General features: G+C 37.1%; 1 protein-coding gene across 1 annotated transcript; it reads right to left on the bottom strand.

The window, feature by feature from the left end:
• Positions 1–553: 553 nt before the first annotated feature.
• Or7e176b (olfactory receptor family 7 subfamily E member 176B) lies at positions 554–1,501 on the bottom strand. Its single transcript, NM_001409169.1, has one exon. The coding sequence runs from the start codon at positions 1,439–1,441 to the stop codon at positions 554–556; it is 888 nt and encodes a 295-aa protein (NP_001396098.1). The 5' UTR covers positions 1,442–1,501.
• Positions 1,502–13,676: the final 12,175 nt, after the last annotated feature.

Genomic DNA, 13,676 nt, shown 5'->3' with positions numbered 1-13,676 from the left:
TAAAAAGAATTCACATTTTCTTTACCAACTTCTCTAATTTTGAAAATATAGGTCCCTCTAACATTTAGCTATTGTGAGTTAAGCTGCAATAAAATTGATGAGAAATTTTTTCCATGATATGATGAATTGTAGTTCTTTGCATAAATACCCAGGAATTGTAGAGATGGATCACAATGAAGATCAACTTTTAGTTTTCTTAAGGAAGGAACGTATGATGCCAATAGTTATAGGAATAGTTTACATTCTCATGATGATGTATAAAGGTTCCCCTTTCTCCATCCATTCTAGTTTATTGTTGTTTCCTTAATCATTGATGATGTGGCTGGGATAAAATGGAATATTGGTTTATCTGATGGATGGTGAAGTTGAATGTTATTTATTAATTCAACAGTAGGTTTTCTCATTCAATTTAATTGAAGACAAACTAAAGGGCTATACATTTAGGTATTACTAGAGTGGAATGAAAGCCACACCACCAAAGACATTATATTCTTATGGGTAGATAGTTGGGTTAAAAACTCAAAATTCAAAACTGATGGAAGATGTTATGTAATTACATTGCTCTTCTCTGCAGCTTCCATAGGGCAATTTTAATGTCCCTGTTCCTCAGGCTGTAGATGAAGGGATTAAGCATAGGTGTGACCACTGTGTACATCAGTGAAGCAACTACACTCTTTTCAGGAGAATTTGATGCAGTTGAACCAATGTATACTACAATGGCTGTTCCATAAAATAAGCACACAACTGACAGGTGAGACCCACAGGTAGAAAAGGCTTTATACTTTCCTTCTGTTGATGGAATTCTCAGGATGGAAGAAATAATTTTATAGTATGAGAAAATAATTCCCGAGGTTGAAAATAAACCAAAAAAGACACCAATAATATGTATAACTATGTTTTTGGTGAACATTTCAGAACAGTTAAGATTAAGAAGTTGTGAAGGCTCACAAAAAAAGTTAGAGATTTCTATGTCATTGAAGTATTTAAATTGTAGCACAATCAAATTGTGCACCTGAGAGTCCACAAGACTTGCCAAAACAGATGCCAAAAGTAAGAAGGCACAGAGGTTAGGATTCATAATGATATTGTAATGCAGGGGGTGACAAATGGCCACAAACCTGTCATAGGCCATTACAGTCAGAAGCATACCATCCATACATGCAAAAATTATGAACATGGACATCTGTGTTAGGCAGCCCGCATAGGAGATGACTCTGCTTTGAGTTCTAATATCCCAAATTATCTTTGGAACTGTAGTGGAGATCAAACAAATGTCAGACCAGGAAAGGTTGGAGAGAAAGAAATACATGGGGGTATGGAGATGGAAGTCAGAGCTCACAGCCAGAATAATGAGCAGATTTCCAAGCACTGTGACCATGTAGAAGGATAAAAATAGCATAAAAAGGATAGGCTGCAGATCTGGATTATCTGAGAGGCTCATAAGATGGAATTGTGGTACAACTGGTACATTTTGTTCTTCTGTATTGTTTGGACACCTTTGGAAAAGCAAACGTTATTGGAAAAATACATGATAAAAAGTATACTTACAGTATAATCTCGGAAGTAAAAGATACGATTAAAAAAGTAGAAAAAGCATTTATTTTTAAATTCCAACTTAGTTTAAGTAATATCTTCTCCTTTGAGGTCCATAGCTTTCAGTGTCATCACAAGATCAATCATCTATAACATGTTTTTCCATGTTATAATCTCCTTTTATCCAAATATACTAGTGAGAAAGTAATCTTAATAGCATGTTAAAACCAAGACTATGAGGTTAGAAGTATAGGATCACGATAAAATAAAGCCATACATTTTAATGACACAGAGAAGGAAATACTATCCTTTCACTTTCCAAAATAACTATTATTGTAGCAAAAACAAAACAAAACAAAAAAACCCCAGAATATCACTCATTTTCTTTAATACATAGTTAGGTACTTTACAAAGACTTGAATTCCATAAACTGTATTATTTTGTATAGTTATTTTCTATGGTTTGTTTATACAGTGAATATAATTGTAACAAGGGACTACATTAAAATCTTGTAATAGATTAAGTAGGAAAACATTCTGGGGGAATCACCATCCATGGCATTAAGCTGTACTAAAAAGCAAGACTGATACAGCCTGCATGGTAGTAGTGAAGAACCAGATGGGTTGATCAATGGAGTAGAATCAAAGACCTAGAAAAAAATCCATACCCTTTAGACACTTGATCTAAAGAAGCCAAAAACATACAGTGGAAAACTGACAGCATTTTGAACAAATGGTGCTGGTTTACCTGGTAGTCTGCATGTAGAAGAATAAAAATTTATCCACTTTTATCTCCTTGTACAAAACACATGTCCAAGTAGATCAAGGATCTCCACACAAAACAAGATACAGTGAATCTAATAAAACAGAAAGTGGGAAAGAGCCTTGAATACACCAGCACAGGGGAAAATTTCCTAAACAATATGAATGATTCAGAGTCTAAGATCAACAATTGACAAATGGTACCTTATAAACTGAGAAGCTTCTGTAAGGCAAAAGTCACTGCCAATAGGACAAAACAGCTACCTACAGATTGGGAAAAGATCTTTACCAACTCTACCTCCTACAGAGCCCTAGTATCAAAAATATATAAAGAACTCAAGAAGTTAAGCTGCAATAAACCTAATAACCTAATTAAAAAATACTGGGGTTCAGAGCTAAACAGAGGCTGCTCAACAGAGGAATCTCAAACGACAAAGAAGCACCTAAAGAAGTGTACAACATCTTCAGTCATCAGGGAAATACAAATCAGAACAACCCTTGATGTTTCATCTTATAACAATCAGAATGGTTAAGATCAAAACTCAAGTTACAGCATATGCTGGCAAGGGTGTGGAGAAAGGAGAGCACTCTTCTATTGCTAATGGGATTGCAAAATGGTACAACCACTCTAGAAATAAATCAGGTGGTTACTCAGAAAATTAAAAATAACTCTACCTGAAGTTCCAGTTCCACAGATCTTGGGCACATACCCAAAAGATGCTCCATCATACCACAAGACCATGTGCTCTACTATGTTCATAGCAGTCTTATTTGTAATATCCAGAAACTGAAAAAAAGCCACAGAATGGATACAGAAAATTATGTTTCGTGTACAGAATGGAATACTATTCATCTCTTAAAAATGAGGACATCATGAATTTTGGAAGCACATCATTCTGAGTAAAAAACCCAGACCCAAATGGATATGCATGGTATGTACTGACTGATAAGTAGATATTAGTAAAAAAAAGTACAGAGTACCTAGAATTTAACTCAGGGACTGAAAAAAGTATAATAACCAGGCATGCCCAAATGAGGATGTTTTAATACCACTTAGAATGAGAAACAAAATAATCATGGGGGGCAGAGGAAGAGAGACCTGGGTGCAAGAGGGAAGGGGAAAGGGAAAAGCAGACCAGGATAAGGCATTTAGGGGGAACAGTAGATAAACCCAAAGAATAGGAGAATTAATGGAAATATGCAACTTCTGGGGGTGGGAGGTAGAAGGTTTCTGTAGAAATTCTCAGAAACCTGGGCGTTGAGAGACTCTCAGGATTCAGTTGGAGTGACATTGGACAAAATGCCCAATACTGTTGAGAGGGAACTCAAATAGTTCACCTACAGTAGATAGGCAGGGCCTCAAGAGGAGGGAGAATATTACCAAGTCACAGTCAAAATTTATGACCAGAATTGTTTCAGTGTAAAAAAAAAACTGCAAGGACAAAAATACAGAGGAGACTGAAGGAAAGGCTGTCCAGTGATCAGGCCAACTTGGAATGCATCTAATTTGAGGACACCAAGGCTTAACACCATTACTGATGCTACGATGTGCTTACAGATGGGAGCCTGACATGAGTGTACTCTGAAAAGCCCTGCCAGCAGCTGACAAGTACCTGCAAGCACTGTACTGAAGTCAGGGACACCGATGGTTGAATTAGAAGAAGGACTGGAGAAGCTGAATGGGGGAGTCACCCCATAGGAAGATCAGCAGTCTAAACTAACTCAGACTCCAAGGAGGTCCCAGAGACTGACCCACCAACCCAGAGCATACAGTGGGTAGGTCCAAGGCCACTGAAACATATATAGCAAATGTCTGCCTTGTCTGGCCTCAGTGGGAGAAAATTTATTTAATCCTCAAGAGACTTGAGGCCCTAAGGAAGGGAAAGGCCTGGTGAGGCAAGACCATCATCCTCTTGGAAACAAGTGGGAGGAGGAATGGGGTGAGGAACTGTGGAAGGGAAGACTGGCATTAAGAAGAAATGACTGGAATATAAATAAATAAAATAATTAATTGGAAAAAGTCTACTTTAAAATCTAAACTACTTGTAAGAAAAAAGAAATGAATGAATTATAGACTCATCAAATCACCAAAATTAAGCCTAGAAGAATTAAAAAATCTAAAAATATTTATCAGAAATTAGGAAGTTGAAATAGTAATAAAAAGATTTTTAGTTAAAACTGTCCAGGGCCAGTTGGATTGACAACTAATTTCTACCAGATGTTTATGGGAGAAAACCAAATCTTCTTAAATTATTTTTATAAATAGAGATAGAAGAAATAGTTCTGAACTCTTTCTATGAATCCAGTATCATCCCAAAAGCTATATAAGTTAAAGGCATAACGAAAATGAAACTAACGAGCAACAATCCTAGTCAACATAGATTAAAAAATGCTTGATAAAATACTTACAAACAGAATACAGACACACATGAAAAGAGCTTATTCACCATTATCTAGTTGGTTTTATCCAGAAAATGCAGGAATCTTCAACAAATGTGTTCAATAAATACTATAAGTAGATTTAAAAACAAAAATTGTACTATCATCTCAATAGATGTAGAAAGGTTCTATCATAAAATCCAACCCTTATTATGCTTTCATTATAAAGGTCCTAGAGAATGTAGAACCAGAGGAACATAGCTTAATGTAATGAAAAATATGTATGATACATGGTCAATATCATCTTAAATGTATAAAAGCATGAAGCAATCCCCTTGATGTCAGGAATGAGAAAGGATTAGCAGCTCTTGAATTGGTGGAATTAATATTGTGGAAATGCCTATTTTACCAAAAGATATTTACAGATCCAATGCAATCCCAATCAAAATCTCCATCTGTTTCTTTACAGAGATAGAAAGAAAATCTATCCTAAAATCAATATTATACCTTAAAAATCCCAAGCTAGTGAAAAAAATTACAGAGGGATAAAACAATGTTAGAAGGATTACAATTGCAGATATTAAGATATATTATAGATCTACTGTAATAAAAACAACATGGTACTGGCTTAAAAGCAGACATGTAGTCCAATGTAACAAAATCCAAAACTGAAGCATAAACATATATAACTTTAGCCACAAATTATTTGACAAAGATCCTCAAATTATATGCTGGAGATAAAGTGCCTTTAAAAAATGGTTCTTAGAAAGAACAGGAATTCAAGGCCCAAATATAATCAAAGCAATATACAGTAAACCAATCAAACTAACATCAAACTAAATGGAGAGAAATTCAAAGCAATCCCACTAAAATCAGTGACAAGGCTGCTCACTCTCTACCTTCCTGTTTAATATAGTACTTCAAGTTCTAGCCAGAGCAATTAGGCAACAAAAGGAGATCAAAGGGATTCAAATTGGAAAGGAAGAATTTAAGATAACACTATTTGTGGATGACATGATAGTATACATAATTGACCATCCAAAATCCACCAGAGAACTCCTTCGGCTGATAAACAATTTCAACAAAGTGGCTGGATATAAAATTAACTCAAACAAATCAGTAACCTTCCTCTACTCAAAGGATAAATGGACTGAGAAAGAAATTAGGGAAACACCGTCCTCAATAGTCACAAGTAATATAAAATAACTTGTTATTCTAACCAAGAAATTGAAAGATTTGTATGACAAGAATACCTCAGAAGATTTCCCATGCTCATAGATTAGTAGCATTATTAGAGTAAAAAGGGCCATCTTACCAAAACAATCTACAGATTCAATGCAATCCCCATCAAAGTTCCACCTCAATTCTTCACAGAGATAGAGCAATTCTCAAAATCATCTGGAATAACAAAAAGCCCAGAATAGCAAAAACTATTTTTAACAGTAAAAACTTCTTGGGGAATCACCACACCTGACCTCAAATTTTACTACAGATCAATAGTGATAAAAACCACATGGTATTGTTACAGACACAGGCAGGTAAATCAATGGAATAGAATTGAAGCCCCAGAAATAAACCCACACACCTATGGTCACTTGATCTTTGACAAAGAAGCCAAAAACATCCAGTGGAAAAAAGACAGCAATTTCAACAAATGGTGCTGGTTCAAGTGGCAGTCAGCATGTAGAAGAGCGGAAATCCATTTATTCTTATCTCCCCGTATAAAACTCAAGTCTGTGTGAATCAGGGACTTCCCCTTAAACCAGATACTATGAAACTTTTGGCAATTCTTAGCCATTGGAATACTAAGGGCCAATTTTCTCTAAGAATGTAGTCCATGCTAAGTTTATCACGATCCTATGGAAGAATCCAAGAATATTTTGGGAGCATAAATTTTTCTTAATTGGGGAAAATGGACATAAAGTTGATGAGAGATGAAGAGGAATGGGTATTTGAAAAATTAGGGAAGGGATGGTGACTAATTCAAAGTACATTGTACAAAGTTCTCAAAGAACTAATAAAAACTTCCCCTGTATGTATGCTTTCAGAGCTGACCATTGAGTATTGGGTAATAAAATGGCAAGCTCTTCTGTGAGGAAGATTATTTCTTCTGCTCTGAGTACTCCTTAGTTCCTTGTAGTCCTTTGTGCAGAGCTGCTGAGACCTCTTGTGCTTTTCTACTATACTTAAGCATTTAGGGATATATGTCCAGAAGTAATGCAAAAGACAGCATGAAATTGAAAACAAGCAAAGGCTTAGGGGGAATAAAAAGAAGGGAGAAATGATAAATTATAATTTTAAAAGGATAAAAGCAATAATTAAAAGTTTTTGACCTCTAATTTTAGCATCTTTGATCTGTTAATACTGTTACCATGTTTTTTTTTTCTGTTCAAAATCCTTATAGTTAAGAAAATAAGTTTCTGAGGCAGATCTAAACTCATGTTTAATTCACAGTAACCCTGATGACATTATATATATATATATATATATATATATATATATATATATATATATATGCATCATTGATATTTTCTATTCTATTCTATTATACTTTGAGTCATTGTTTCTCACTATGATTCAGTTGGGAAATGCAAATGAAAACAGTACAGAAAATGATATAAACATTTCTGCACATTTTTTTTTATTTTAAATTACCATTAGATGTATCAGTTTTATCTGTGAGCATTTTACCTGCATGCATGCACCTGGACTTGGGGTTACAGATTTTTCTGAACTATGATATGGGTGTTGGGAACTAAAACAGATTTCTTTACAAAAGCAACAACTGTCCTTAAGTGCTGAACCATCTCTCTAGTTCCTTCACCCACTTTTATTTCTTTGTTTTCACTTACTTTTAAAATTGGCATAATAAATAATCTGTCAAAAAGTGTTTCATCATTTTAATCTTTTTATGTTTTGAAGTAAAAAACATATTTTGGTCATATTATTTTTCTTCTAACAACTCAACCACATTCCTCTCTACTCACTCCACTTTATATTGTTATCTTTGGATAAAAACCTAAGCAAGCAAAAAAAGCATGATAATGAAAGATTAAAAACTAAATCTAGAGCTGGATCTTGAACCTCGCTGATCTTGGCCCACAGCTCCCTCCTCCCAAAACCCCTGGGAGAGAGAGCTCACCGTCCAGACAGGTGGGCACACCTGAGACTGCACAGTAGGAGAGACCTCCAGAACTGCCCACCCCTGCTCACATCCCTGGCCCAAGAGAAAACTGTATAGGGCCTCTGGGAACAGGAAGATAGGGGCACTCGACGCTGTGGTCCAGACACCGCCCAGATCTAAAGGGACTGGGTCAAACAGCTCCCTGCACCCAAATTCTGTGGGAGGCAGAGCTAGACCTTCAGAGGGGCAGACATGTCTGGGAAGCCAGAGGAGACTACTCTCTGCCCAAATTTCTGACTCTAGAGGAATACGCCTAGCACCATCTGGGCCCACTGTTCACAGGGTCCCCAGCAAAGGTGGGGCAGGCCCTTCTGGTTGCTGACCGGTAAACAGGAATGACTACACACCTGAAAGCAGAACACTCTGTTCCCAGAACTGGCTGAAAGAAAACAGGAAAATAGGTCTACAGCACTCCTGACACACAGGCCTATAAGACGGTCTAAGCACTGTCAGAAATAGCAGAACAAGATAACACCAGAGACTATGGGATGTCAAGAAGCAAGCGCAGGAATCCAAGCAACAGAAGTCAAGAATACATGGTACATTGGAGCCCAATTCTCCCACCAAAGAAAACACTGAATATCCAAACACACCAGAAAAGCAAGATCTAGTTTCAAAATCATATTTGATCATGATGCTGGAGGACTTCAAGAAAGACATGAAGAACTCCTTAGAGAAATGCAGGAAAACACAGGTAATCAAGCAGAGGCCTATAGAGAGGAAATGCAAAAATCCCTAAAAGAATTCCAGGAAAACACAATCAAACAGATGAAAGAATTAAAAATGGAAATAGAAGCAATAAAGAAAGCACATAGGGAGACAACCCTGGATATAGAAAACCAAAGGAAGAGACAAGGAGCCGTAGATACAAGCATCACTAACAGAATGTAAAAGATAGAAGAGAGAAACTCAGGAGCAGAAGATTCCATAGAAATCATTGTTGCAACTGTCAAAGATATTGTAGAATGGAAAAAGCTACTGGCCCAAAACATACAGGAAATCCAGGACACAATAAGAAGACCAAACCTAAGGATAATAAGTGTAGAAGAGAGTGAAGACTCCCAGCACAAAGGACCAGTAAACATCTTCAATGAAATCATAGAAGAAAACTTCCCTAACCTAAAGAAAGAGATTCCCATAAACATACAAGAAGCCTATAGAACTCCAAAAAGATTGGACCAGAAAAGAATCTCCTCCCATCACATAACAGTCAAAACACCAAATGCACAAAACAAAGAAAGAATATTAAAAGCAGTAAGGGAAAAATGTCAAGTAACATATAAAGGCAGACCTATCAGAATTACACCAGACTTCTCACCAGAGACTATGAAAGCCAGAAGATCCTGGATAGATGTCATACAGACCCTAAGAGATCACAAATGCCAGCCCAGGTTCCTGTATCCAGCAAAACTCTCAAGTAACATAGATGGAGAAACCAAGATATTCCATGACAAACAAATTTTACACATCTTACTACAAATCCAGCCCTGCAAAGGATAATAAATGGTAAAGCCCAACACAAGGAGGCAAGCTACACCCTTGAAAAAGCAAGAAACTAATCATCTTGCAACAAAACAAACAGAAGACAAGCACAAACATAATCTCACATCCAAATACAAATATAACATGAAGAAACAATCACCATTCCTTAATATCTCTCAACATCAATGGACTCATTTCCCCCATAAAAAGACAGAGATTATCAAACTGGATACATAATGAGGACCCAACATTTTGCTGCCTACAGGAAACACACCTCAGAGACAAAGACAGACACTACCTCAGAGTATGAGGCTGAAAATCAACTTTCCAAGCAAATGGTCTCAAAGAGCAAGCTGGAGTAGCCATTCTAATATCAAATTAAATCGATTTTCAAACAAAAGTCATCAAAAAAAGATAAGGAAGGACACTTCATATTCATCAAAGGAAAAATCCACCAAGATAAACTCTCAATCCTAAATATGTATGCTCCAAATACAAGGGCACCTACATACATAAAAGAAACCTTACTAAAGCTCAAAGCACACATTGCACCTCACACAATAATAGTAGGAGATTTCAACACCCCACTCTCATCAATGGACAGATCATGGAAACAGAAATTAAACAGATACGTAGACAGACTAACAGAAGTCATGAGCCAAATGGACTTAACAGATATTTATAGAACATTATATCCTAAAACGAAAGGTTATACCTTCTTCTGACCACCGCATAGTACTTTCTCCAAAATTGACCATATAATCAGTCATAAAACAGGCCTCAACAGATACAGAAAGATTGAAATAATCCCATGAGATCTATCAGACCACCAGGGGCTAAAGCTGGTCTTCAATAACAATAAGGAAAGAACTCCCACATATACATGGAATTTGAATAATGCTCTACTCAATGATAACCTGGTCAAGGAAAAAAATAAAGAAAGAAATGAAAGACTTCTTAGAATTTAATGAAAATGTAGGTACAACATACCCAAACTTATGGGACAAAATGAAAGCTGCGCTAAGAGGAAAACTCATAGCTCTGAGTGCCTGCAGAAAGAAACAAGAGAGAGCACATATCAGCAGCTTGACAGCACACCTAAAAGCTCTAGAACAAAAAGATGCAAACACACCCAAGAGGTGTAGAAGGCAGGAAATAATCAAACTCAGAGCTGTAATCCACCAAGTAGAAACAAAAAGGACTATACAAAGAATCAACTGAAACAAAAGCTGGTTCTTTGAGAAAATCAACAAGATAGATAAACCCTTTTTCAGAGTAACCAGAGGACACAGAGAGTGTGTCCAAATTAACAAAATCATCAGTGAAAAGGGAGACATAACAACAGAGCCAGAGAAAATTAAAAAAAATCATCAGATACGGGGTTGGGGATTTAGCTCAGTGGTAGAGTGCTTGCCTAGGAAGCGCAAGGCCCTGGGTTCGGGCCCCAGCTCCGAAAAAAAAAAGAACCAAAAAAAATCATCAGATACTAGTACAAAAGCCTATATTCAACAAAACTTGAAAATCTGGAGGAAATGAACAATTTCCTAGACAGATACCAGGTATCAAAGTTAAATCAGGAACAATAAACCATTTAAACAACCCCATAACTCCTAAAGTAATAGAAGCAGTCATTAAAAGTCTCCCAACCAAAAAGATCCCAGGTCCAGATGGGTTCAGTGCAGAATTCTATCAGACCTTCATAGAAGACCTCATACCAAACACTATCAAAACTATTCTACAAAATTGAAAAAAATGGAGTGCTACCAAATTCCTTGTATGAAGTCACAATTAGCCACCAAACTAGATAAGATTGATGAAGCAAAGAAGTGCAGGCTGACAGGAACTGGATGTAGATCTCTCCTGAGAGACACAGCCAGAATATGGCAAATATATAGGCAAATGTCAGCAGTAAACTACTGAACTGAGAAGGAGACCCCCGTTGAAGGAATCAGAGAAAGGACTGAAAGAGTTTGCAGGGGCTTGAGACTCCATATGAACAATGCCAACCAACCAGAACTTCCAGGGACTAAGCCACTACCCAAAGGTTATACATGGACTGACCCTGGGCTCCAACTGCATAGGTAGCAATGAATAGCCTAGTAAGAGCACCAGTAGAAGGGGAAGCCCTTGGTCCTGCCAAGCCTGAACCCCCAATGAAAGTGATTGTTGGGGGGAGGGTGGTAATTGGAGGATGATGGGGAGGGAACACCCATATAGAAGGGGAGGGGGAGGGGCTAGGGGGGTGTTGGTCTGGAAACTGGGAAAGGAATAACAATTGAAATGTACATAAGAAATACCCAAGTTAATAAAGATGGAGAAAATAAAAAACAATGGCTTTATGAAATTCATAGGCAAATGGATGGAACTAGAAAATATCATCCTGAGTGAGGTAACCCAATCACACAAAAACACACATCGTATGCCCGCATTGATATGTGGGTTCTAGCCCAAATGCTTGAATTACCCTAGATGCACAGAACACATGATACTCAAGAAGGATGACCAAAATGCATATGCTTCATTCCTTCTTTAAATGGGGAACAAGAATACCCTTGTGAGGGAATAGGTAGGCAAAGTTTAGAACAGAGCCTGAAGGAACACCCATTCAGAGCCTGCCCCACATGTGGCCCATATATATACAGCCACCAAACTATATAAGATGGATGAAGCAAAGAAGTGCAGACTGACAGGAACCGGATGTAGATCTCTCCTGAGAGAAACAGCCAGAATATGGCAAATTCATAGGCAAATGCCAGCAGCAAACCACTGAACTGAGAAGGAGACCCCCGTTGAAGGAATCAGAGAAAGGACTGAAAGAGTTTGCAGGGGCTTGAGACTCCATATGAACAATGCCAACCAACCAGAACTTCCAGGGACTAAGCCACTACCCGAAGGTTATACAGGGACTGACCCTGGGCTCCAAATACATAGATAGCAATGAATAGCCTAGTAAGAGCACCAGTGGAAGGGGAAGCCATGGGTCCTGCCAAGACTGAACCCCCAGTGAACGTGATTTTTTGGGGCTGGGTGGTAATGAGGGCAGGATGGGGAGGGGAACACCCATATAGAAGGGGAGGGGGAAGGGTTAGGGAGATGTTGGCCCAGAAACTGTGAAAGGGAATAACAATTGAAATGTACATAAGAAATAACCAATTTAGTAAAGATGGAGGATAAAAAATCCAATAAAAATTAAAAAAAAAACTTACCATAAACTATGTCTTCAGTTACATAGAACATACATCACCTTGCAATTGTCAGGAAAAAACACTAAATCTAAACCAAACTGAACCAAAACAAAAATTATGAAGTCCTTTTTATATTGGCCAACTATTCTGGCATCTACGTATGTGGTTGATGTACTCAGTTTTCTTAGATAAGTTTTCCATTGCTGTGAGAAGACATCATGACCAAAACATATCCTATAGTGGACAACATTTAATTGGGACTCACTTACAGGTTCTGAGGTTCAGTTCATTGTCACAATGACAGGAACTATGTCAGCATCCAGGCAGAGGTGAGTTTGGAGGAGCTCCAAGTTCTACATCTAAATCCAAAGGCAGACAGCAGAAGACTAGTTTCCAGGCAGCTAGGAGAAAGGTGTTAAAGCCCACCTGAAAGTGACACACCTCCTTCAACAAGGCCACACGTCCTAATAAGACAAGCATATTCAAATCACCACATTACTCCATTAAAGAAAAAAACTGTTTTCTCTCTCAGAAGCTATCAATTACAGATAATTTTTTTTCATAATGAGACCTTGTGCTTACTTCCCAATTCTCTGTGCAGGGAGTTTATCTGGTATAAATTTGTTCAAGATTTTGTGCATGCAGAACTTTTAGAAGAATACAATTTTGACTTTAAGTTAAGAGACTATTGTTGATCACTATAATTGATTCATGTATCCATGTATTCATCTGTGAATATTTAAAAAACTATATATGACTGTGAATTCTCTACCATCTTTTTAATTAGGAACCACTATGTGAAGTTCTTGATTGTCCTTCTTCAGTGTCAGAGAAGAAAACCTTATTAGGATAATTTTTGATATTTATGAAATACACACTAATATTAACTCTTTACTGCTATGTGTAATATTCATTGCTTCCAAATACAGCATGATGATTGTTTAATAATGTGTCTTTAAGAAGTTCTATTTTGGAGATTTGGAATTACTTGCACAAAATTAAGTTGTTATAATCAATGAGTTGATCTACTCACTTGCCTCTCAACAAACAAATACCTTTGGAATTTTGGAGTATAATTTCCTGTTACTATCTCTAAGTGAATATTTACCTGTATATTCTTAAATAGTTTATCTTTAAAATAATTTTTGTAGT

Source organism: Rattus norvegicus, chromosome 8, assembly GCF_036323735.1.
Source record: "Rattus norvegicus strain BN/NHsdMcwi chromosome 8, GRCr8, whole genome shotgun sequence".
In the NCBI taxonomy this organism is placed as follows: Eukaryota; Metazoa; Chordata; class Mammalia; order Rodentia; family Muridae; genus Rattus; species Rattus norvegicus.
Note: the sequence above shows the minus strand (reverse complement) of the source record. Positions and strands in the feature narration are given on the sequence as shown.

Excerpts from the sequence above, each read along its gene's own strand:
- Or7e176b (NM_001409169.1), bottom strand. The coding sequence starts at position 1,441 with ATGAGCCTCTCAGATAATCCAGATCTGCAGCCTATCCTTTTTATGCTA.